This window comes from Halichoeres trimaculatus, unplaced genomic scaffold, assembly GCF_033239565.1.
Source record: "Halichoeres trimaculatus isolate MK-OKI-2021-1 unplaced genomic scaffold, fHalTri1.1 fHalTri1_scaffold_21, whole genome shotgun sequence".
In the NCBI taxonomy this organism is placed as follows: Eukaryota; Metazoa; Chordata; class Actinopteri; order Labriformes; family Labridae; genus Halichoeres; species Halichoeres trimaculatus.
Window position 1 is genome coordinate 4,091,885 of NW_027437199.1, and position 26,412 is coordinate 4,118,296.

Genomic DNA, 26,412 nt, shown 5'->3' on the forward strand with positions numbered 1-26,412 from the left:
TCATTCATCACACCTTCATCATATTAATTTTATCCTCATCATCTTCATCACAATCATAATCAGGATCATTTCCTGCGAGACATCTGAAGAGAAACTGTGAGAGAGTGTGTGTGTGTGTGTGTGTGTGTGTGTGTGTGTGTGTGTGTGTGTTTGCGATGCAGCTGCAGCCTCATTTCATAGATTACTGTCAAATGCTGTCAATGCGTTAACACACAAGAACACACCGATCTGCAAACACACACACACACACACACACGCAAAAACACACACACAGAAGAATCACAGCGCGCATATGTCAGTGGCTGCATTATGTGTCGACAGAGAGAGAGCGCCTGGGGGTTTGTAAACATCCCACTCAACTGATCTGTGACTCATCTCGCTCCCTCTCTCTCACAGACACACACACACACGCACACACACACACACACACACTGAATGCATTCATTGAGCGTGAATAAACAACAACAGCATCCTGAATATCCTGAATCCCTCTGCTCCACGTATGAAATCAGTGTGTGTGTTTAACCGTGTTTGTGTGTGCACCTGCGTTTGTGTGTGTGTGTGTGTGTGTGTGTGTGTGTGTGTGTGTGTGTGTGTGCGTGTGGGTGATTCATTGGAGGATAATGTGCTCGATATAGCTCTAAACACACAAACAGAGAGATGCAGAGCTCCATATTTGTACTTGCTTCTGTCTCTTTGATTCAAACTGAAAGTGGTTTCTCTGCGAGGCGGCTGAATGGAGACACCTGCAGCAGGTGAAGCAGGTGATGACTCCAGTCAGGACAGGGATGTTAAAATCTACTTGACTTTGTTGTAACAGCTGAGCTAGAAAGCTGCAAACTCATGCTCCATGAGAAGTCATTTGCAACTGAAAGCCTTTTAATTTGTTACAAATCCTTTTTTGCCTCTGATGATTAAATTTAAAAAGAGGTTGCACATGAAGTAAGTGGAGTATGAAAGATTAAAGGCACTGTAAGAAACTTTATTGTAGTGTTCCCCTGCTGTGCTTTTTTGGGATTAAGACTACATTACCCATGAGCATCTATTGTTATTCAGATGTGGTACTTTTTCTCTGCACATGAATTTGTTTTGATATTTAATTTCTTTGTTAAAAAGCGATAATTATGGTCAGGGGCGTATCTACAATCAGGCAAACACAGGCAGTTGCCTGGGGCCCCAAGATTCCCAGGGGCCCCCAAAGCATCTCTTAAAAACTGATTTATGAAGTTCTCTTCAATTGAAAGCATTTCTTTTTTCTAAATCTTACTTCAAATGCTTCAAAATACATCAAAAGGCTTAATCTTAAATGATGGTTTTGGGTCCTCCCCCTCCCTTCTTATTCAATGGGCTATTCCATTTTACAACACATCTGAAAATTTGATTCAGGAAGAAAGTGGTAAAAAACACTTTTTTCCCCCATTTTTCTTTCTTATTTTCAACCAAGTAGGAAATAAAAACAATGTTGCTCTGAGATCTGAGATAAACATATCAGACTTTTAGGATTTTAAGAACTTTATCTAGCCCAGGAAACAGGATCATTTTCTCAAAATCAAACTTTTTGAGTTGGTGATAAACATTATTGTACAAAATCTCTTTTTTGGAAACATAACTCACTGGACAGGGGGTCTAATAAAATACATTAACTTTAAAATAATAGCACCAAAAAGTATGGTAACTGTAAATATCACCTCTTTCAGTAGATTTTTTTCCCAGTTTTATGTTGTGCTTGATATTTACACATTTTTTCTTGACTAATTTTTTTTTCAATATTCACCTATTGTAATGTTTTTCACTTCATACTTTCTTGTTTGTTACTGTTACTCTGTAAATTCCCCACTGTGGGACAAATAAGCTGTCATTGACCATAAAAGATTTCAAATCCAGGACAAAGTGGACTAAATTGTGGATTCACTTTTTTCTAAATCAAACTAAAGTACAGAACTTGAGGAAATGCATTTAGTTGAGTTAAGTTACCATGAACAAGATTAGCACTGTCTCATGCCTTGACTCTGGGAAAGAGACAGTGGACTCAGGGAAGGCCAGTCTAGCTCTGAGGAAGATGAGTTACAAGGACATGGAGGGCCCCATTGACTGGGTTTGCCTTGGGCCCCCAAACGACTAAATACACCCCTGATTATGGTATGGGGAAAGCAGATCCAGCTGCTTCCACAACATATTGTCGCTTTGGTAAGAGTTTTTGCAGCTCTCATAAAGTAATAAATAAAATAAAAACTACCAGGGTCTTCAGAATCATTGTAACCCTGTGTGTAAAATTCAATCCCTGCTTCAAACTCAGTCAATAAAACCACTTCAGCACCATCAATGTGGCGTTAAGTGTTTAAAAAATCGCCCAACTCTCTGTCTCCATGTGCACCACTGGAAGACGTTGTAAAGCACTATTAGAGAACTCAAGGCCACAATATTTTTTTCAATCTGACGTCCCTTTTAGAACAAAATAAAGAATAACCAAAAGCTTTCAGGTGCTCAGACCTTGTCCTTCAGTATAAGAGAACTAATAAGAATTCAATACGGTGAGAAACGGCTTGTTAATTCATCCACAACTGGATAAAGTGTCTTTAATTCCCAGTATGATCTTGGTTGGTCATTTCCATCATTATCTGCAGCAATTTAAAGGGGACATATCATGCTTGTTTCTCCTTTTCACTATGCCAGACTAGGATGCCTGTAAAGCATTTCTGCCCTCAGTACAAGTCATTTAGTTCCTTCATTGCCCCACAATAGCGTTCTCAATATCCTCATTTTAGGCCATTCTGAAGATCTCGTTGAAACGCTCCGTTTGGAGAATGACCTCCAGTAACCTCGCAATGTCACAGCCCTTTGTGCTCTGATTGGTCAGTTCTATCAGAGGGGCGGAGGGGGTAGAGCCAGGGGGCGGTTTTTGCAGCATGGCAGTATTTAAAAAATCGCCACATTGAATGGAGCAGACCGAGCGAGTTTGCTGTTTGCCAAAACTTCACCATAAGGCATTGATAGCACTAATAAAATGGCAGAGTGTAGGATACGTCCTTTTGTATTGGACCCCGAGTCAGACCCGGACGGTTCTGCAGCTCAGGAGGAAGAAAATCCACCTGGACACAGATCATCTCAGGACGCTTCAGTGTGGTGAGTCAAACCGGTACTGTAACATGTAGAGTTTATACATGGAAATATAGGCAGACTTCACCAATAAACTATTTCTATAACAGGGCTCCATCCTGCTCCTTCACTTTTCTCTGTCTGTTTTATCCATCATGCTGAAAGTGTAGTCTAAAGATCGCCTCTACCGTCAGTTCGTCACTATGTTATCACTATGTTATAGTCTCACAAGTATTACGACGTCTGCTAAAACTACAGTGTTTTAATTGCTAATTCACCATGTAAAGCCAAGCTGCTCAGCAGAGCAGAGTCCCTGCATCCAGCACTCAGTCAGTTGGCTCTTGGTGGGTGTATCCCTCAGTGGCAGTTGTGTGACTAACTGACAGAGGAGGAGCTGCTTTATCAGATTACTCCAATAAAAAGAAAGGATCCTCGTGTCGTCACGACGGTCGAAATCTCGCAGCCGAATAGCAATGACCTATCTTCAGAGGCATCAAATCTCGTTCTAGGATATCAGAAAAAATACAATATCTCATTTTTTTTTAATTCAGGGGGTGTAAGGTCTTGTTTTCAAATTAATTATATTATATGTAAGTATTAAATCGGGGATCAGCATGATATGTCCCCTTTAAAAGTCCTCTCAGGGTCTTTAATAATTTATTTTTGGACTATTATTATCAAATTTACGGTTACATTATTAGTATTTAATCAAGTTATAATTGTCTTAATATTTGATGTCAGACTAATTGTTGTTGTACTAATAAAACACCGTGTGAAAAAAAAATTCGAACTCTGCCCTCCGACCCCGCAGCGTCCATTCTGCTAACCCCGCCCCTCTGCAGAGAGAACGGGAGCTCCATTCAAACAAACCAAACTCCGCGCCCCGGGATGCGACAGTCGCTGTAGAAGCAGAGAGAGGCGGCATCTGCAGCAGGAGAAGCAAAAAACACGATTTATTCCAGAAACCAGAGCCTCCAGACCGCCAGAAACACAGAGACACGGACGGACAGACAGCAACCGGAACACACACACACTCTCTCCTTCTCTCTCTGAGCTAGCAGGAGGCTAACGGCTAACAGCACCAACATGGCGAGCGCCTCGTACCACATCTCCAACCTGCTGGAGAAAATGACCTCCAGCGACAAGGATTTCAGGTAAAATACAACCTCACTGCTTTAAATTAACTGCACTTTTATTTAAAAACAGTCTGATATTAGTGTCTGCGGTGTTAGCTGCAGTGGCTCTGTCAGGCCTCAGGGTAACATGCTAACAGCTAGCCTGCCACCTGTCTGATCATCGTCACGTCGCTAGCATGCTCGTTAGCTTCCATCACTTGATATCCTTTGACTTGACAGCGTTTTAAACACTAGTCATTACCCGTTTAGCACACTAATTCACCACGTACAACGCCAAACAGTCATTACAGTACGTAAATACCGCTAGTTAGCTGTTAGCTTAGCTGGCTAGCTTTCCAACTTCTGTCATGCCGCAAGCTAGCGTGATGTAAGCTACCGTGTGAGTATGCATGAATGCATGCTTTACAGTGGATTTAAAGCTGAAGGCAGTGTGTCAGCCAACTTATACCCTTGTCTTTTTTTGTAGTTCAGATGCAAACAGTTGAAATTAGCGTGTTCTGACAGGTAAAGCGCAAGGTGCTCTGAGGGAGTGGTAGCGTTAGCATAGCATAGTTAACCGTTTAATAACAACATGTAAACAGACGAGCAGGTCACAGCTGCAGACCAGCAACGATGCTGTCAGGGAGGATGCAAAGAGTGGAGGTGTCACCTTGTCGATGATAGTCTATAACCACAGTTAGCATGTTTGATGTGTATTATTTAGTTTCATAATTGTTGAGTACATTTGTATGATGATCTTAAGTAATGTTAATTTGTAGTTTCTGAAAAGCAATCAGAAAGAATGATGCAAAAAAAGTAGAAATGATCATTAGTTCTGTTCCCTTTCTTAAAGATCTTGTGAGTAATTTAAAAGTGATTTTGAAAAGTCTCATTTTCATATATTTGCCTGTTCAACATAATCCACAGTTTAAAATGAGATGATCAGCAATCTCAATATCTGATGTGGACCTGGCCAGTCCATTTCCAAATTCAGCAAATCCTCTTTTCTTGGAGAAGCTGAGAATCTGGAAATTTAAAGAAAACTATCCTGCTTTATTATGACACAAGCAGTCTGCTTTTGTTGTGGTTCTTGCAGGCCCTTGAAAAAGTCCAAGCAAGTCTTGAAAACCTAAGGTCACAGACAGTCCTTGCGTAAGTTTTACTTCTTAGAGGCCTTGAATTTTTGATGATTTGTGCAGGACATGTCTGAGTATTAATATTTTATCAGTTTTGCACTGTCCCAATGGTATATTATTTTCAACGGTCTATTTTGTTGATTTGCTTGTTCAAGAGAGCATTACAGAGGAGGAGAAGAGAATGAGATCATGCTTAGGCCTGTCACGATAACAAATTTTGCTAGATGATAATTTTCCAAAATATTATTGCTGATAAACTATATTATTGTCAATATTATTTTGATTTTTTTCACATTTTTTCATTGATGTAATTATGATAAATGGGATAATAAAGTGAGTACACCATACCAAAGAGTATTTAACTGTAATAAAAAGATCAGGATCTTTTAAATAAAATAAATTAAACAAAAAATATAATAAATTTAACAAACAAGAAAGAGCAAAAAAAATACAATGAAAATGAAATGGACTCTCTTTTAGAAAAAAATACATGTCAGTGAAAATAATTAGTACTAATCAAAAACAATAAAACATAGACCCTGTCTCTAAAGAAAAAACAAAACTCCCCCGAAAAAAACAACAACAATAAAAACTATAGCCTAAATAATAGGGAGTTTATACAGTTCCTGAATTGTTTGTAACATGTACTTTGTCCCAGTCAATCCGTACTGTCTGTCAAACATTTTTAACATTTCTGGCTTTCAACCGTGTTGAAGGGCTGCATTTCTTTGACAATGTAGCTGTCTTTGAGCGCCCACCATTTGGCGCTTTTATTTCTATTTACTTTGCAGACCAAAAGCCTCAGTAAGAGGGGATTGTCAAAGAACAAGGCTCCGCTGCACCTCCCCTTCTTCTTCTTCGTTGCCACTATTTTCAAACAAATGGGACATATCAGCTTGTTGGTGTTCATGAGCTCACACTTTGTTCATTCTGATAAAAAACAAAATATTCCCACACTGGGACTGTGGCAGGCGGCTTAAGAACCGTATCTTTCGTGCCATCACTCATATTAACCTGTGTTTCCTCCTTACCCCTCAGGACGCTCGCTTCAGCTCTCTCCGTGTGTATGCGCGAGCAGCCCTGTCTTCACCCCAAAGATTGCATCTTTGACAGATGCTCACTCCGCTATAAATCCGCTAAATCCGCTATAGAACCTATGCACCCCGATGTTAGGAAAGATAGACGTAGTGAGCCATCTTCTCATTCAGCCTCATTGGTGGAAAGAGAGGAGGAAAATAAACATGCATGCACGTGTCAGTTTATCGAGGCTGGCAAACTTACCGAGGACGTTTTTATTTATCGTTCGGTTAATTGATTTATTGATTATCGTGACAGGCCTAGCAGGGACAAGACAACTTGTGAGATTTGCAAAAATTAAACATCTGGACTTAACTTGTAAATGTGTTAAATATGCTATACCTGTGTTGTTTGGTGTGCTGTAGAGAAATTGCATTCACTATGGTTGGATGTGTCTTAAAACTTCTTATAGAAACTCAAACATGGTTGTAAGAAGTGAGCACATGCTAAATGTAAACAAGCGCAGGATGCTGCTGCTGTCAGGTAAAAAACAGTGTCTGTGTGAGATGTTTCTGTGGTCAGTGTGTGAGGTCTGGAGGTTCCTCAGAGGTTGTAGCGGTCACTGAAAATGTTCTTTTTCCCCTTAAGTGCTTGAAGTGGTCCTGAGGAGTGTTCTTATGATCCATTAGGTCCCTGTCCTGAAAGTAGACCAGCCTAAAGGTGGAATCTGTCGTCTCTGTCTTTCTTTTAAATGTGTCTCACTGCAGGAGTCAAACAAGGGTCAAACAAACACTCAAGTGCTGCTTTATAAATACCTCAAACCCAACTTCCTCTGATTATTCTCTCCTGCTTTTCTTAGCGATTATTTTAAAATTTGATGAACAAAATAATTTATTTATTTGGATTCTTTCCTCATTCAATCTTGTTCCTCCTAATTTAGCGCTATGAGCTAATAAAAGCTTCACATCCTGGTTTCGCTGGTACAGTTTGAGCACCCGGGTTTGAGCCTGAGAGTCAGACGGTTCAGTGTGATCACATTAATCTCCAGCTTCTGCTGTACGCTATAAATGATTCACAAGTGAGGTGTGAGTTCAGGCTTCATCACCACATTTCTAGAGCCTTCCAGTGTATGCTTTAGTGTCGGTTTTAGGGTGAATAGATGTTTTGGTATTGTATTAACTTAGTAAATGTGTTTTTAATGTAAGAACAGGAATAAATTGCAGTTTAGGATGTGTTAACAGAAGGATGTTGCAAACTAAGGCACAGGATAAATGTCACAACCGAGCAACAGGATCTGAGATTTCTTCACCCTGTATTGAAAAAGACTTATCTGATAAGGTTTTAATCCGAAGCAGGAAAGATGCAATAGATCTATATTTTCTGTGTTGGATCTAAACGAATCATGTTCATGAGTTCAGGCCAGATGTACTTTGAAAAACAGCTTCTAAGAGTCTGTAAATCAGTCCAAAATAAAGTGGACACTCTGTTCTCTGTGACGGATCATCTGCCTGCAGCAACTTTCAAGTCTCTGCTTGTTGACTTTGGTAGAAATAGAAGAAGATCTGTGTTTGCTCTGGAAAATTTGAGTCAATTTTTGAACTGATGGAATGAGTGAGAAAATATGACTTCTGTTGATTCAGAGATGACCTTTGAGGGAGTGGAGCTCCGTCGATCTGCAGTTAAAATAACCTTTTTGGGGGATCTTAGAAGAGAGAGTGTTTCAGGGATTTAAAACTATGGTCTACGATCTGAAACCCAGTTCAGCTGATGAGACACATTTGAAAAACGCAGCCTCACTCACCCCTCCCCTCCGCGTTCCAAGATCCCGCCCCCCAGCTTGTATCGCCCTTCTTCGCTTCTTAACAACACGCCCCCCCCGACAGAGCAAGAAGCCGGACGGCAGAAAATGTAACAAACAAGACAGTCATCCTCCTTGTAACACACACTGCCAGCTGATCAGAGCAGAGCCGACTGTGGGCGAGGCTTTACCTTTCTCTGCGTGTCTTCACCAGCTCAGTTTACAATGCTAAAGATGTGTGGCTAACTTATGCTAAAATCTATTGACAGAGCCGACCCGCTCCGACCAGCAGCGTTCAGTCATTAGCCAGTACAGGCTCAGACTAACCAGAGTTATTCAGCTGACATCTCCTACTGTTGTTAACAAAGTCATTACCTGTTCAACAGAAACTCAGCTGTCTCTGCGTCAGTCTTCAGTCCCAAATCCCTCTGCAGCTTTTTCCACCCGTCGGACATTTCTCCAATATTCAGTCTCTGTTGGCTCCTGTATCGCTCATAATTCTTCCTCACTTCAGCCTTTTCCTTGAAATTTTTAGTTTTCTTCCCTTCCCTGTGGAGGGTAGCAGTAACATCTTCCTGGTTTCGGTCTTCTCTGGCTCCATGACGCTTTGGTGGCTGAGCAGCTAGCTGACGTGAGAGGGGTAGTGGGGAAGGATGAGGTGGGACCATGGGCATCTGAACCACACATGCCATGCGCGGTTCACATTGGTCAACTAGTCTGCAGCTTTGCAACAGATATACTGAATGGATTTTTTTCGTTCTTTTTGGTTTTTATATTGTGTAGATTGGACCATAGGACCATTACAGCCCTATAAACGGTGTTATTAAGATGTACAAAGCTTCCAAATCTTACACCATAGCTTTAAGTTCTTCATTGCTCTGATGGATTACCAGCAATTTCAGAATTATTATATTTTTTGTCAGAGTCAGATAAAAGATATCGGTGTTTATCTGAATCCTGTAACACTAGTGTAGTTTTGCTTCTGTGGCATTTCACTGCAGGCTACAGTCAGAACTTATATCCAGGGTTTCCGCTTCATGTAAATGACCGTGGCGCTCCACCACGCCAAAACAAAAGCCGCCATGCCTACAGGAAAGTGATCTTTTTTTCCTCAGATATTTTAAATGTGAATTAAACTGTACAGGGCTCTTGAACAAGCGACTAAAATTGCCTTGACTAAATTTCACGCTCATAGTAGGATCATAAAGTGGTCAAAACTAGTGGAGACAGAACTCAGGCGGATCTTTATAGTTTACAATTCTCTGCTTTCTTCTTCGTGCACGGCAGAATTTCACCCCAATTCGCACATAAGACGTGCAGTTACTGGAGAAAATTGACCCTGTGTTTACTTTGATCATCAATCAGTGTTTACAGATACGCCCCACGCTTTTTCTCGCTGTGATGATGCAAATCACATCATATATATCCCATCAGTTTCGGAGTAAACTAAGTTTTCTTTACTGTATCACAGTGTTTCTATCTGTATATAAAGTCAGCACGAGGAGAAATTCTCCCTTTCACCCTGTGTGGTTTATATCTACTTTAAAGTGATACTTCGGGATGGAACAAGTTGGGTCCTATCACAAGGTTTAGGGCAGAAATTACCCCTACAGCAGTGTTTTTGTGCAGCAGAAGCCCAGAGCGCTCGCACCAAACACCCCCTCCCTGCTCTTCTGCCGGTTTCCTCTGCACTCAGACGGGGCCATATTTTACTTGACCAAAAACACAAATAAACGGACTCCCACGCTTTATTTAGAGAATTTTCAGCACGTTACTTTCACACAAAAACACCGCTAAATAAGGCTCTAGTTCTCATTGTGTCGTAAAACGGCGCTACCTCTGCGCTGGCTACGAGGCGCTCGCTGCTTAGTGTATCAGTCCGGGCACGGCGTGCCAGATATAAACAAACGCAGGTAGTCTGCCAGGATGAAGAGACACAATGAGAACTAGAGCCTTATTTAGCAGAAAAACTCAACGCCACAGGTACACTCTCTGTCATGTAAACAACACACATGCTTCCTCACAACTGTTACGCTGTATCCTTCACCTCGCGTTGCGCATGCGTATGAGCGCAGCTACACACTCGCTTCAAACTGAGCCACAAAACGAAGAAAAAAGAAAAAGAAAAACCGAACGGAGTGATCAAAACTAAACCATACTTAATGAATATATAATTCTTACCGCACTGAATTTATAGAGAACTTTAAGTTTGTTCATTAGCTATTTCTCAGATTTTGATTTAGAATGTAAAATAGGATTAAAAAAAACACGGTTTGTCTAAAAATCTTTATTAAAATATCAGCAGATCTTTGGCTTCAAAAAGAAAAAAAATCAGGTTTATTTTTTAAATAGAAAACATCTGTTTTGTTTTGTATGTTAACAATTATTAGTCAATTTTTTGGACTTTAATTCCTGATATTTCAGCTTTATCACTGCAGGGATTCTTTATAATAATCAAAGAATTTAAAAGTGAATTATAGACTTTGAAAAGACATATTTTATGCAACCATCACTGCCTGTTTCAGGAACCAGAACGGTCTGTGTAGACCCTCGAATATGTTCAGAGATCCCAGGTTTAAACAGAACTGATTCCCCTTGAAGCAGAGAGCAGAGCAAAGTAAAAACCTTCATGTTAACAGATAAAACTCAGAGCCATCAGCCTCTTCTCTAAGCCGCTCGAGGACGATCACAGCTCAGCTAATCAGTTTCATCGCCCCCCTGACAGCCGCCGTCTCAGTGCCAGAAATCCGTGAAATTGTGAGCTTGTCAGTATCCGCTCCTGTCGCTGTAGAAATAGCTGCTGACCCCGCACGAGAAAAAGCCCGACGAGTCATTTCAGTCCTGATCTGAGCGCTTTAATACTGCGTCTGTATCAGCGGCGGCTCTGCAGGAGAGATAATTACACTGCCGCTTTTAGGTGATGTGTCTCTGCTCTGAACTCCGGCTGTGTGTTTCCTCTCAGCAGACTTATTCGGCTGTCACACAGATCCAAATTGCTTTTCTAATTTTACTGTGTGCTCGGAGGCAGCGGAGGAAAACACAAATATTGGATCGGACACGCTCGCGGCAGCAGATGTAACTCTGGATTAAAAGGCTGGGATCTGAAGTAAAACCTTTGGGGAGGGTTTCCTCTAAAGACATAAAGTCATCACGATCCAGAAAACAGCTCGTTTGTCGCCAGAAAGATGACCTCATTTTCTAAATTTAGTCCCCGTTTATAAAAGCCAGCAGTTTCTGGACTTCAAACATCGATATTTTGGTTTCATTAAAAGCTAATAACAGAAATGGTCGGAGTTCCTCTGGAGCGCCGTCATCTTTTCGCCCTGAGCTCAGACTGTCAGGCCGTGCATCAGATAGCGGAGGCTGAGCTGAGCAGACGCCGTGTGATATAAGTTAATCAGCTTTTGCAGCAAGTACCAAACCCTGACAGCCTGCTGCGGATGTGAGGTTGAGTAAATGCTCGTGTCGGTTTTATCTGGAAAAATCGACTCAATCCTCACAGCGTTACAAACCAGACATCTTCGTCATATGTTGTGATTTTGGTTGTCTTCAGCTGGTTTTCGTGTTTTCCAGAGGGTGTTCAGACTCTGTAACCCCTGACAAACCGGCTGAGAAGAAGGGTTTCATTCCAGTTTTCATCCTTATTATTCAGGAATGTGATTTTTCTGGATCCTCAAACCTGAAGAGTCACACACCAAAAAAACACATTTTCAAAAAAAGAGGAACCAATTTTTTTTTGAAGTTGGTAGCTTTAAGCAAATTCATAAAATCAGCACTTATGAGCTTTTTTCCCAACAAAATGCATAAAAAAATGCTCAGATGTTTTGGTTTTGTTGCAGGTAAAGGAGCCACATGCACAAAGAAAAGTAGTTGCACTGACTTCCTGTCTGCCATCTCCACCCTCAGCTTTTACTGCGTCCTTTTAAACTTGTTGTTTAATTGGTTTAATATTTAATAAACTCATGGCAGGCTGCACAGCAGCTCCATCGTCAGGTCTTTGATCTCTCCCTGTCAGCTGCAGTAAAACAGCAGACCTGACGCCGCAGCAGCTTTGACTCTCTGATTAATTGATTATTGATTTCTCTGCAGGTTTATGGCCACAAACGACCTGATGACGGAGTTACAGAAAGATTCAATCAAACTGGACGACGACAGCGAGAGAAAGGTCAGTTAGTAAATCTTTTATACTGTAACGACTCCTCTGCGTCGTTTATGATCGATGTTTTGATTGATGGATGTATTGATCGACAGGTGGTGAGGATGATTCTCAAACTGTTGGAAGACAAAAATGGAGAAGTTCAGAACCTGGCTGTCAAATGGTAAAAATGCAAACACACACATATGGATTGTTATTTCAGAAAGTCTATTCCCTGTGTTTGTTAAACTGTGGGTGCGTTTGTTTTCTTCAGCCTGGGGCCCCTGGTCAGTAAGGTGAAGGAGTACCAGGTGGAGACGATCGTGGACACTCTGTGCACCAACATGCTGTCAGACAAAGAGCAACTGCGAGACATTTCCTCCATCGGACTCAAAACTGTGATCGGAGAGTTACCGCCTGCCTCCAGCGGTAGGAAACTACTCATTTTTACAACGACTACAGAAATTTATAAAAGAACTTACAAATAAACTACAAAAGTTACAGATATACAAAAAGAATTACAGATAGACAACTTCAAATGGAAATACTACATATTGAACCCCAACACAACAAAAAATATAGGTATTCAACAAAACTACAGATTTACTAAAAAACTTCAAATATTCAAAACAAAAATAACTTATTTACTACAATTCTAAACCACAAATATACTAAAGCAATACTGCAAAAAACTACAAACTCACTACCAAAACTACAAGTTTCGACAAATTTCTTTCCAAAAGCGACAAATACACTGCAAAAACTAAAAAATATACTTCTAGTATACTGTAAATACGTAACCAACACATGACAAAAACTATACTGCTAAAGATACAAATTGACCATCAAAACTACAAACATACTTTGACTGTACAACAGATTTACTACAAAAACATTATCAACAAAACAAAAAAGGCAAACCACAAAAACAACAAAGATACTACTAATATTTTAAGTATATTACAAAAAACTGCAAAAACCATGAGTATATGACAAAATCATCAAAATTAACAAGCGGAATCTAAAAATGTACTTCCAAAAACTACAAACACACTACATATACATTTCTAAAACTAAAAATTTACTATAAATTTATTATAAAACAACTACAACTACACTTAAAATAACTAGAATTCACTGCAAAAACTGAAAATAAACTTCTAGTGTATTGCAAATACACTACCAACACATGACAAAAACTGTACTGCTAAAAATACAAATTTACTATCGAAGACTGCAAACATACTTTGACTGTACTACAGATTTACTACAAAAAAACTTGACAAAAACAACTTAGATACTAATATTTCAAGTTGATTACAAAAAAATGAAAAGGAGATTCATATTCAGTACATTCAAAATGGTATAAATCGCCTTATTTACCAAAATAACAAAATAGCGCAAGCTTGATGCTAACTTATTTGGGAAACTGCATTGATATGCTAGCAGTTAGCATACATCAGTATAACTTCAGCTTCAGAATAGAATTTCAACTTTCATCACAAAAACATATCACATCAACTCTTTGTAAAAAACACTGAGAGTTTCAAATGTCAAAAGCTAACAGGCTAATGAAAGGCTAATGGCTGACTTCATAACTACAGAAAGGTTCCAAACAACTTAAACCATTGCTATAACCACTTTGAGACACTAGATGGCCTACTTGAATTATAAATATATTACAACACAATACATCAACGTCACATTGTGTGAAATTTTGACCTGTTTCTGTTTAATTATGCCCAGAAGTATCCAGACTCAGGGACCAGTTACATTTTATTCACTTACAGTATAAACTCAATTAAATGTTGTTGACACAGGAAACCTGTAAAGCTACTTTTTGTACCAAGAAAATTCACAACAGGAATTGATAAAGAATCAGATCGATAAGCAGAATTAATACGGGGCATTGGTATGGACAAAATCTTATCAATTCCCATCCCTAATAACCAGAAACCACAAATGTACTGAAAAACTAAAATACAACTCAAAAACTGTTAATAAATCACAAGAACTTCATAAAACATAACTACAGATTTGTTACAGGAAACATTCTAAGGAAAACTACAAAAAAACACAGATTTTCTTGGAGATCACAAAGATATTACCCAAAAAACAAACTCCACATTTTTGACAAAAACTACAAACAATCAACAACATCTTGTATCAGAATACTCCACCTGTATTTTTTTAGCATCAGTTGTTCTTAATGTTTCCTCTGTCCCTGTCTCAGGCTCGGCTTTAGCTGCCAGCGTTTGTAAGAAGATAACGGGTCGCCTGACGAGTGCCATCGCCAAACAGGAAGACGTGTCAGTCCAGCTGGAGGCGCTCGACATCATGGCTGACATGCTGTGCAGGTAAACGGCCCGTCTCTGTCTCTCTGTGTTTCAAACACTCCAGGCAGGTTTAATCCTGGGCTGGTGGACGTGTGGGTGTTAAACTTTCAGTAACATCACTGTTTAAGATGATGTTACGTAAGCGCAGACGATGACAAAGCGTCAGTTTGAGCTTCAGTCTGCGGAGCCTGAATAAAGATTTTAACAACAACAGACAAGCATGGGCTGTTGGAGATTAAAGAGAGCTAATATTCTGTACTGATGCATGCTGGGAGTAACCTTTCCCCCTCTCTGTGTGACTCTCTGCAGACAGGGCGGCCTCTTGGTGAACTTCCATCCCTCCATCCTCAGCTGTCTGCTCCCTCAGCTCACCTCCCCCAGACTGGCCGTCAGAAAGGTGCCGCTGACGTCTGACCTTCACCTCACAGCAGCGCTTTGTGTTTTTATCCTCAACCTTTAACCGCTGTCGTCTCACTCTGTTTTCAGAGGACCATCATGGCCCTGGGGCACCTCGTCATGTCCTGTGGGAATCTGGTCTTCATCGATCTGATCGAGCACCTGCTGACCGAGCTCGGGCGGAACGACAACATGTCGACCACCAGGACGTACATCCAGTGCACGGCGGCCATCAGCAGACAGGCCGGACACAGAATCGGTGAGTTGGAGACGGAAAGACTCTGAAATCTCAGCTCTACAGCAGCATCGTTACACCGCTTGTTTGTGTTCTTCAGGAGAGTATCTGGAGAAGATCATCCCTCTCGTAGTGAAGTTTTGTAACGTCGACGATGACGAGCTCAGAGAGTATTGCATCCAGGCTTTCGAGTCCTTCGTCAGGAGGTAACACACACACACACACTCACACACCATAGCTTCCTTAAGCTCTCCACTTCCTGTTTTCCTCACGTCTGACCTGTAATATCTGTGATGCTGCTGCAGGTGTCCCAAAGAAGTTTACCCCCACGTTCCTACTGTCATCTCCATCTGCCTGCGCTACCTGACCTACGACCCCAACTACAACTTTGACGATGAAGACGAGGATGATAACGCGATGGATGCCGAGCAGAACGACGAAGACTACCAAGGTTTAACTGAAATTTTCATGATTTAAAAACTAGTTTAGTTAGCAGCTAAAGAGGAATGCTCTTAAAAACAGAAGTTTCTAACGGTTAAAATCTGTTCAGTGGTGATTTCATCTGACATTTTGAAGAAATAAACTAGAAAAAGTCTTGAAGCTTTGAGTCAAATATTTCAAAATCCTAACAGGGACAAAAAAAAAGATAGAAAAGGAAAAGAAATTGACAGAAAATTTAAAAATTTAATGATTTCTTTCTCAAACTGACTTTAGAAACCACAAACTTGCATGCTAACATTAAACTTGTTTGTTCCAGGAAGTGACGATGAGTACAGCGACGATGACGACATGAGCTGGAAGGTCAGACGGGCGGCCGCTAAGTGTTTGGACGCCGTCGTCTCAACTCGTCATGAGATGCTGCCAGAGTTCTATCGCTCCGTCTCTCCTGCGCTCGTCTGTCGCTTTAAGGTAACGTCAGACAGTAAAGCTGCAGTTTTCCTCATGACCAGCAGAGGGCGATGTCTTGGGATGTTTGATTTGAAACAGACTGTAAAATGATCCCACTTCAGAGGGTTTTATTTTATTTGAAATTCTTCTTTAAAGATGCTGTGAGGAGGATCTGTTTTGATTGCACTCCCTGGCCACCTTGTGGCCCGGAGTCTCCGCACACTGTGGTAAATTACTTTTAGAGTGGTGTGTGTTAGTTTTGGAATTAAATGGAGATCGGATCAAAATAAATTTCCTTTGTTCAAGTCAACTTATTACTGGATACAACGTGCTGAGTTAAGGTATTTAGCAGTACAGTTATGTAGCTCTATGGTTTGAAACGTGACATCAAGCTAACGTTGTAGTAGCTGGCTATATGTTAGCTGTATATTAGTTAGTTGTATCTGTAGACTAACGTGACTACAAGTAAACACTGTCAGTTTGTAAGTAGTTAAGTAGCTGTTTATATTTAGCGTAGCTAACAGCCCAGTGCTCTAAGACATGTCTGCAAAGTGTAACGTTAGTAGACGAATCCTGGTCAGCTATGTCCTGCCAGTCATCAAGCTAATTAGCCTGTAGCTCGTGCTCTATCTCTCTCCTGTTTATCTTTCTTCTGCTCTTCTGTCCTTTTTCTGTCTGACAGTTAGGCTCCTGTCTCCACCATCACTACAAAATTAATCACAGAAATCTTTTTCAGCAGAGAAAAACACACATCTCTCTTCTCTTTATCAAACTTCATCAGCCGGCGTGGTGTTGTCATGGAGACCCAGACGTGCTGTAGATCAATCCGAACTGAAAGCTAAGAAGTAGCAATTTAAAATAACCCGTAACCAGCAACATTAGCGCTGATAGTCTCATTTTGAAGTGTGGAGAAGGGAGACTTTTTCAAGATCACTTTCAAACTCCTCACAGCCTCTTTAATTCAGCGCGATGTATGTTTAGTGGCTTATGATTTCTTGAAGATTTAAAAAGACAGTGAAGACGGGGAAGGATTTTGGGCGGGGCTACGCTCTGCTCTTAGTAATCCAGATTCCTAATTCTGACCTTTTTTTTCTTTTTTTAATCTGTGTGACTTCAGGAGCGGGAGGAAAACGTGAAGGCGGATGTTTTCCACGCCTACCTGTCGTTGCTCAAACAGACCAGACCGGCTCAGAGCTGGTTGGCTGATCCAGACGCCATGGAGCAGGGAGACACGCCGCTCACCATGCTGCAGAGCCAGGTGAGCATGAATAAAGTTAGCTGTTGCAGCTGCCAAAATTCACCAGCTCTCTCCTGATGGATGCAGAAAGACCTCGGACTTCTGTGTTTTTGCAGCAGATGTCCATCTTGCAGCTTTGATTCAGACTCAACGATTAAGTAGTGACGGTCTCCTCTCTGTGTCTCGCCGCGTGCAGGTGCCGATGATCGTCAAAGCTCTGCACAAGCAGCTGAAGGAGAAAAGCGTGAAAACTCGTCAGTGCTGTTTCAACATGTTGACGGAGCTGGTGAACGTTCTGCCGGGAGCTCTGACGCAGCACATCCCCGTACTAATACCAGGTAACGTCATGACGACCTGTGACGACCTCATGGCGGGGGAAAAGAGGCACGTCTGTGTTAAAAGGATCGCAGTTTTTAAACTTGAGCCGTTTGTGTTTCAGGTATCATCTTCTCTCTGAACGATAAATCAAGCAGCTCAAACCTCAAAATCGACGCCCTGGCGTGTCTCCACGTCATCATGGTCACGCACCCCGCTCACGCCTTCCACCCTCACGTCCCTGCCCTCGTCCCCCCCGTGGTCGCCTGCGTGGGAGACCCCTTTTACAAGATCACCTCAGAGGCTCTGCTCGTCACCCAGCAGCTCGTTAAAGTGAGAATCAAACCTCCTGCTCCGAGTCTGTCTCTGAAATCACACCTGGGTCTAACTCCGTTTCTTTATTCCTTCCAGGTAATCCGACCTCTGGATAGCCAATCAGAGAACGGCGATAGCTTCGACCCCTCCCCTTACATCAACGACCTCTTCACCTGCACAATCAGACGCCTGAAAGCAGCCGACATCGACCAGGAAGTGAAGGAAAGAGCCATTTCCTGTATGGGGCAGATCATCTGTAACCTAGGTGAGCGCCACCTGTCAGTCATGAGGAAGTGATGTCATCATGTGCAGCTTCCTGTTTCTCTAACAGCTGTTTTATCTTCCTGTCTGCGTGTTTAGGAGACAGGCTGCCCAACGAGCTGCCGGGGACGCTGCTGATCTTCTTAGAACGCCTCAAGAACGAGATCACCAGACTGACCACAGTGAAAGGTAAACCCCGCCCCCTGATTAGCAATTAAAGGGTAATTCCAGAGATTTCGCTTCCCTTTTTTTTATGTGCATAAAGTAAACACATGAAATCCCAGGATGTTCATCGTTTTTCTCTCGTGCTGATGCCTCAGGTTGTTACGTCCCAGGTGGATTCGTGTCTAATCGAGTCTCTCTGAGGACTCCTGGCGCCTCGTGTGTTTAGATCTGTACACAAATAATTATTGATATATTACGGAAAATAAACGAGCTGTGTGAAAAATGAGGTTTGGTATTTTAACACTACATACTACCTACTGATTTTGCATGTAGTATATAGTATGATTGATTAGTTGGGTCTGTTTTGTAGTATACTACTCTGGTTTGCGATTATGTTATTTTGCCTTTATTATAAATGTACGAAACAAACTACGGGCAGATCTCGGCCTTTTAGTTATTTTGTTAATTATATCAAACAGAATCATACTTGATTTCTAATTTTACACCAAAGTTATATCGTTTACTAGGGATTTTTATTTTTACAACTGACGAAAAAAACACTTCTATATAATCCTATATCCTATATAAAAGTGTATATGGGCTTTAATGAATTTGCAGAAGTTAACACCTCTTTTATAACTGGAAGTGACAAGATTTACTGGTGTTTCTTCTCGTGATGTCCCGATATTACATTTTCACTTCCGATACGATACAGATACTGCAGCATTGAGTATTGGCCGATACCGATATTAATCCGATACAATGTCAGCATTAAACATGCATACTTTTATTACTTATTTTGTGGTATGTCTGTCATGTTAGAAAAGGCTTGATTAAGTGATATTATTCAAACAAAGAGCAGTAGTCAGCAACAGTAGGTATGAGGAAAAACTGACCCATTTATTATTAACCAATGGGTAACAGGAATTTTAACATTAAACATAAAAAATACTAGTAATTGAATGAAATAAAGAATAAATTAGAAGACCCAGAAAATAACCTAATAAATCAATTAAATAAATAAATCGATTTTAGATGCATTCTGATATAATCCGATACTTGTTTTTTTGCTGATATCAGTCCGATATCAATATCGGACTGGGACACCTCTAGTTTCTTCGTATCACTTCACTTCTATCTCACAGACCATATAAGCGTTAGTGTTGTTGTATTGTAGTTGTAATGCCAACTCATTCCAGTCGATGGCAGTAATTCACCAAAACCTGTCACCCGCATAGACAAACAGCGTTGGTGCCGTGCATTGTGGGAAACCAGGTAGACTGGTCCGTTGCATCCTGAGAAATTTTCCTGGATCAGTTAGCAACCACGGATTTTTGGCATACTGCAGATTTTGCAGGTTTTTGCATACTACTTTGACCACTACAGACCGAAATTTCAGTATGGCTGAGGAACCCGACAGTCGGGCGACTTCTTAAACCAATAGACCCATCAAAGCCCGTCTATGAAGCTTACTTCTGACACACACGGAGGAAACACTACGAACATGATGAAGCACCTCACCCTTCAGCTTCCTCACCTCCTTAAAGAGCAAGAGTGACAAATTCAAACAACGTGCCCAAACACAAACGTCAAACGACTGTCAACTACTTTGAGACATGCAAACTAGCTCACCACCGCTTATAGTTGATAAGACAGTTAACCAGTGATGTAAACACATGAGCTTGTGGTGTTGACACAGTTTGAATAAGTGACAAGTTGTTTTTAACGTTAATAATGTGTCAAAACTCTGATCCGTGAATTACAAACAAAAAGACTGACTGTGTTTCCTGACTTTCTTGACTCTGTTGATGTTTTCGTATGTTTCTGTGTGCAGCTCTGACGCTCATCGCCGGCTCTCCACTGAAAATCGATCTCAGGCCGGTCCTTCCTGACGCCGTTCCCATCCTCGCCTCATTCCTCCGCAAAAACCAGCGAGCCCTGAAGCTCTGCACGCTGGCTGCTCTGGACATCCTGCTCAGAAACTACAGGTAACACACACACACACACACACACACACACTCTTTGAAGCCCAAACCCCGCTCTCCCCTTGCTGTCTGTAACACGGCATTGATGTTGCAGCTCCGCGGTGACCCCCGTCATGGTGGACGCCGTGCTCGCCGAGCTGCCTCCTCTCATCTCAGAGAGCGACATGCATGTGTCTCAGATGGCGCTCAGCTTCCTCTCCACGCTGGCGGTGACTCACCCGTCCTCGCTCGGTCAGCTCAGCGGGGGGAACATCCTACAGCAGCTCATCGCGTTGGTTCGATCCCCGCTGCTGCAGGGGGGCGCGCTCGCCGCCATGCTGGACTTCTACCAGGTACCAGAACACAGGGATTATTCCAGCATCAGGAATTTTACTTTCTTTCTCTGTATAAAAATCTGTGTGTAAAACTATGTTGTGTGTGTGTGTGTGTGTTCAGGCTTTGGTAGCCACAGAGACCCCTGGTCTGGGCTACATGGACCTCCTGAGGATGCTAACGGGTCCAGTTTACTCCCAGAGTGCCGCTCTGCCTCACAAACAGGCGTACTGCTCCATCGCCAAGTGTGTCGCCGCTCTGACCCGAGCCTGTCCCACGGAGGGGCCGGCTGTGGTCGGACAGTTCATCCAGGTGAGACCACCTGTCCGTTTGTTGGTCTATCTTCTTCTGTGAATCTTCAATCTGGAGCTGGTGTGAATGTGTTTTCATTTCCTCGCCGACAGGACGTGAAGAACAGCCGCTCCACAGACTCCATCCGGCTGCTCGCTCTGCTCTCATTGGGCGAGGTGGGACACCATGTGGACCTGAGCAGCCAACCAGAGCTGAAGACGGTCATCCTGGACGCTTTCTCCTCCTCCAGTGAAGAGGTAACGTTTATGTGACTGCTCCATAAGTGAGACCTGCGTTAATATAATTATAAAAAACTTTTTTACTTAATGTAAAGAAAATGAAAGTTTTAATGGAGATTATTATTTACTTATATTAAAGCTATGGTCTACGATCTGAAACCCAGTTTGGCTGATGAGACACATTTGAAAAACGCAGCCTCACTCACCCCTCCCTGCTGTGTTCTAAGATCCCGCCCCCCAGCTTGTATTGCCCTTCTTCGCCTCTTAACAACACGCCCCCTCCGACAGAGAAAGAAGCGGCCGGCAGAAAATGTAACAAACAAGACAGTCATCCTTCTTGTAACACACAGTGGTAGCTTTTTCAATTGGACCGACGCGATCAAAACCATGAGTTAGCCTAAGCTAAGGCTAAGCAGGTCTGGCGTTGCCACTGCCAGCTGACCAGAGCAGAGCCGACTGTGGGCGAGGCTTTACCTTTCTCTGCGTGTCTTCACCAGCTCAGTTTACAATGCTAAAGATGCGTGGCTAACTTATGCTAAAATCTATTGACAGAGCCGACCTGTTCTGACCAGCAGTGTTCAGTCATTTGCCAGTACATGCACAGACTAACCAGAGTTATTCAGCTGACATCTCCCACTGTGGTAAACAAAGTCATTACCTGTTCAACAGAAACTCAGCTGTCTCAGCGTCAGTCTTCAGTCCCAAATTCTTCTGCAGCTTTTTCCACAGGTCGTACATTTCTCCAATATTCAGTCTCTGTTGGGACCTTGCTTCAGCCTTTTTGTCTGAATTGTTTTTGTTTTCTTCCCTCCCCTGTGGAGGGTAACAGTAACAGCTTCCTGGTTTCGGTCTTCTCTGGCTCCATGACGCTTCGGTAGCTGAGCAGCTAGCTGACGTGAGAGGGGTAGTGGGGAAGGACGAGGTGGGACCATGGGCATGATGGTGCGGAGCGAGGGAGACAGGGGATTGGATGGACTCACGGACCAATCTGAACTGCGCATACCATGCGCGGTTCGGATTGGTCAACTAGTCTGCAGCTTTGCAGCGGATATACTGAATGGATTTTTTTCTTTCTTTTTGGTTTTTATATTGTGTAGATTGGACCATAGGACCATAACAGCCCTATAACCGGTGTTATTAAGATGTACAAAGCTTCCAAATCGTACACCATAGCTTTAACTCTTTATAAGTGTGAAAATTGATATTATTTGTCATTGTTTGGTGATCAAAACTGATTTTTTGTGTGTATTTAAATCCTGTATGAAGTCTTTAAGAGATACAAACAACATCATAATATTTTAAAATTAGAAGGAACTTTTGAAGAAGTTACACAAAAAGTATCGTAAACTAAATAATCAGATTTATCATGCACGTTTGAAAATGTCGATCAGAGCCAAATAACTCAACAGAAACAGGTGTAGAGTAACATCAGTTTGAAGAGACTCACCTTTCCCGCTCTGTTTGTGTCTCAGGTGAAGTCTGCAGCCTCGTACGCGCTGGGCAGCATCGCGGTGGGGAACCTTCCGGAGTATCTTCCCTTCGTCTTGCAGGAGATCTCCTCCTCCAAGAGACAGTATCTGCTGCTGCACTCGCTCAAAGAGATCATCAGTAAGAGCCGATCACTGACTGTGTTTATGAATGAAGAGGAAATAATCTGTGTGTGTGAGTGTGTGTGGGCTTGGTTTTAATCTGTGTGTCTGTGCAGGTTCGGCGTCTGTGTCCGGTCTGAAGCCGTACGTGGAGTCTGTCTGGTCTTTGCTGCTCAAACACTGCGAGTGTCAGGAGGAGGGGACCAGGAACGTGGTGGCTGAGTGTCTCGGGAAACTGACGCTGATCGATCCAGAAACCCTGTTGCCACGCCTCAAAGGATACCTGCTCTCAGGTAAACGAGACTCTGAACACTTTCCTCAGATATCAAAGCTTTAATCTGGAGACAAATGACACCCCACTTTTCATTAGACTGAGGGAGTCAAATTTATGAGGGCTTATTTAACACCCAAAGCCAAGTCTCTGTGGTTTCATTATGCAGATTAAAAACAACCTGATTGAATATTTAACAGAATATTTTCAGATTAACAACGATGAATACCTGACATGCTCAGGAACACATGACAGAGGCAATCTGAGAGTTTGGGCTCAGTTCAAGCAGACATGTAGCTGTAGTTACAACTCTGTCCACCAGGAGGCGACTTTAGGCTGAATTCACATCAGTAAAAACTGATGGAATTCAACTTTAAGAGAATGAAGTGAAAACTAAACAAGGAGTTATTTTATGAAGTAAGGTTATGAGAGGTGAAAAGTTTTTAACATTGACTTTCAGGTAAGAAATCATTAGAGAAAAATCATCTGAGATTACTAGAGAAAAATAACAATAATAATAATAAACCTTATTTATATAGCACTTTTCAAAACAAAGTGACAAAGTGCTTTACATCATAAAAGCAACCAGTGAAAAGAAATAGAAGAGAAGAAGTGAAAGAGAGGTAAAAGAGAAATGTGAGGAAAAATATAAAAATATATAAAAGACTAAGAACCACCACCAATACAAGAAAAGATAACATCTGTAAAAATAAAAACATTAAGGATTAAAACAAAACAACAAAGGAAAAAAAATCTAAAAGGATTTAAAATACTGCCCATGATACTGTCAGTTATTAATAACATAAAAATAAAATAAAAGCATTTAGACGATTAAAAAAAGCTCAGCTAAAATCTCCAATGAAAGCACATCTATAAAAATATGTCTTTAAAAGAGGATAAAGTGTCTTAAATCTCCTATACACAGAAATTCTTACTTTTATGGATATAAAGTGGAAAAAATATAAAGAAACTAAAGTTCTAAAAGATTGAAGTTGGTGAATTTTAGAAATAAAGGTGTGATAAAACTTGAATCAAGTGGGAATTTACTGGATTGAGGACTTAATTTCACATAAGCAAGAATAAAATACTAGTTTTACAAGAAAAATAGTCACAAAGTCTAAATTTAAAGCCATTAAAGTTCATACTTTACAGAAATGAAGTCAGATAATTAAGATTTAAGCCTTAACAATGGTAAGACCAAAACAAAACTGGTGATTAAACTCTAAGAGAAACTTATTTTCCAAGAATGTGTTTTCAGTTTCACAAGAGTTGAGTGATTAATCTGTTTAATCTGCCTGGAAACAGCGCTGTCTTTTTTGTTCAACCAATCAAAGAAGTGAATACTGAACATGTTTCCTCCCACAGCCTAAGCTAAACAATGAAATCATTTCAGTCTCCTGTAAGATTTGATCTGCAGTTGCTTTGATTTGACCTTTAGAAGGTGAGGATTTTGATTAATGACTGTTTTTGTTGTTGTTGTGTGTTTTAGGTTCATCGTACGCCAGGAGCTCTGTAGTTACTGCTGTAAAATTCACCATCTCTGACCAACCACAGCCCATCGACCCCCTGCTGAAGAACTGCATAGGTAAACACGAGCTGTACGGGTTTAATGGTGCACACTGGAGTGGATTTTGGAAGTGGTTTCCAGCCCATGTGGTGACTTCCACTACAGAGTCATGTCTGTTATTGATGCTGTGCTGCCTGAGCGGCTCCAGGATCAGTTTAGTTCTTTTAAAGGTTAAGAAATCTGTCAAATTAAGCCCTGATTTTCTTCCTCAGGTGATTTCCTGAAGACGCTGGAAGACCCAGACCTAAACGTGCGCCGTGTCGCCTTGGTAACGTTCAACTCGGCAGCCCACAACAAACCGAGCCTGATCCGAGAGCTGCTGGACTCTGTTCTACCACAGCTTTACAACGAGACCAAAGTGAGGAAGGAGCTGATCCGAGAGGTGAGAAAAACCAGGAGAAGACTCTTCACTCGTACACAGAGTTACTCATTAGTGCACTGATCGTGACTCACATGTGACTGTGTGTTCAGGTGGAGATGGGGCCCTTCAAACACACCGTGGACGATGGTCTGGACTTGAGGAAGGCTGCGTTCGAGTGCATGTACACTCTGCTGGACAGCTGCCTGGACCGACTCGACATCTTCACCTTCCTCAACCACGTAGAGGACGGACTCAAAGACCACTACGACATCAAGGTACGACAGAGCAAAGTTGATCAATTTGATTTGATCAGAATCTTTCCTCATCTTGGTGTTTTTGCTCAAAAATTGTGATTTATGACCTCCGCCTTTCATCTTTCTGATGGTTGTTAATTTTGCTTCAGATGCTGACATTCCTGATGCTGGCCAGGCTCTCGTCTCTGTGCCCCAGCGCTGTTCTTCAGAGATTGGACAGACTGGTGGAGCCCCTGAGAGCTACTTGCACAACCAAGGTTGGGAGACGAATGATAAACACGATACACCACAGAGAAAAAAACACACACTCTCATGAAACGGCACAAAAAACTGAGTATTTTTGTGTCTCCGTAGGTGAAAGCAAACTCGGTGAAGCAGGAGTTCGAAAAACAAGACGAGCTGAAGCGGTCAGCGATGAGAGCCGTCGTGGCGCTGCTCACGATCCCCGAGGCTGAGAAGTCGCCGCTGATGTCAGAGTTCCAGTCCCAGATCTCCTCCAATCAGGAGCTGGCAGCCATCTTCGACTCCATCCAGAGGGACTCCAGCTCCGCCAACGTGGAGTCCATGGACACCAGCTAAAGAGATGGACTTGAAAGTTTCCCACGATGCAACACGGCACCACCCCCCGCTGCTGGAGCGCTAACCCTGCAGCATGTTTCCATGACAACAGGACGTAAACACACACATACATGACACACACACACACAAACACACACTTGTAGTGACACACCCTCTCCTAGCGATCGATCGTTCCATGATGCATTGCACTGAAATCAGCGGTTGGGAAAGAAAGGTAAAGGACAAACAGACAAAACGGACAAAAACGAAGAATAAAAAATATTCCAGAAAAAATATGTTCCATACGAGGCTTGGAAGCTCCTCCCATTTCCTGTTTGTTTTTCTAGTGAGGTCGTCTGATTGGGCGACCTCATGTCATCATCATTCTCTTTTTTAGTTTCTTTATATTTCTTTAAGTTCCACAGGTACTGTTACCTGATTGGCCACTGCTTAGTGACTAACAGCTGGCGTGTTAAACTGACCAATGGAAAACAGCCTTTCCTGCCCAAGGCTGTGGTGACCAATGGGAGAAGGGCTCAC

At 41.9% G+C, this 26,412-nt stretch overlaps 1 protein-coding gene across 1 annotated transcript; it reads left to right on the plus strand.

Moving 5' to 3' along the window:
• The first annotated feature begins 3,904 nt into the window (after positions 1-3,904).
• cand1 (cullin-associated and neddylation-dissociated 1) lies at positions 3,905-26,412 on the plus strand. The gene is made up of 26 exons (XM_074698292.1): positions 3,905-4,250; positions 12,252-12,327; positions 12,414-12,481; positions 12,572-12,726; positions 14,531-14,654; positions 14,943-15,030; positions 15,120-15,288; positions 15,365-15,470; positions 15,570-15,715; positions 16,022-16,173; positions 17,270-17,410; positions 17,586-17,727; positions 17,829-18,037; positions 18,116-18,284; positions 18,380-18,469; positions 20,280-20,433; positions 20,525-20,762; positions 20,866-21,054; positions 21,147-21,290; positions 22,745-22,880; positions 22,978-23,154; positions 24,622-24,717; positions 24,912-25,081; positions 25,171-25,335; positions 25,464-25,571; positions 25,669-26,412. Exons 1-26 carry the CDS (start codon positions 4,183-4,185, stop codon positions 25,891-25,893), a joined length of 3,705 nt encoding a protein of 1,234 aa, XP_074554393.1. The 5' UTR covers positions 3,905-4,182; the 3' UTR covers positions 25,894-26,412.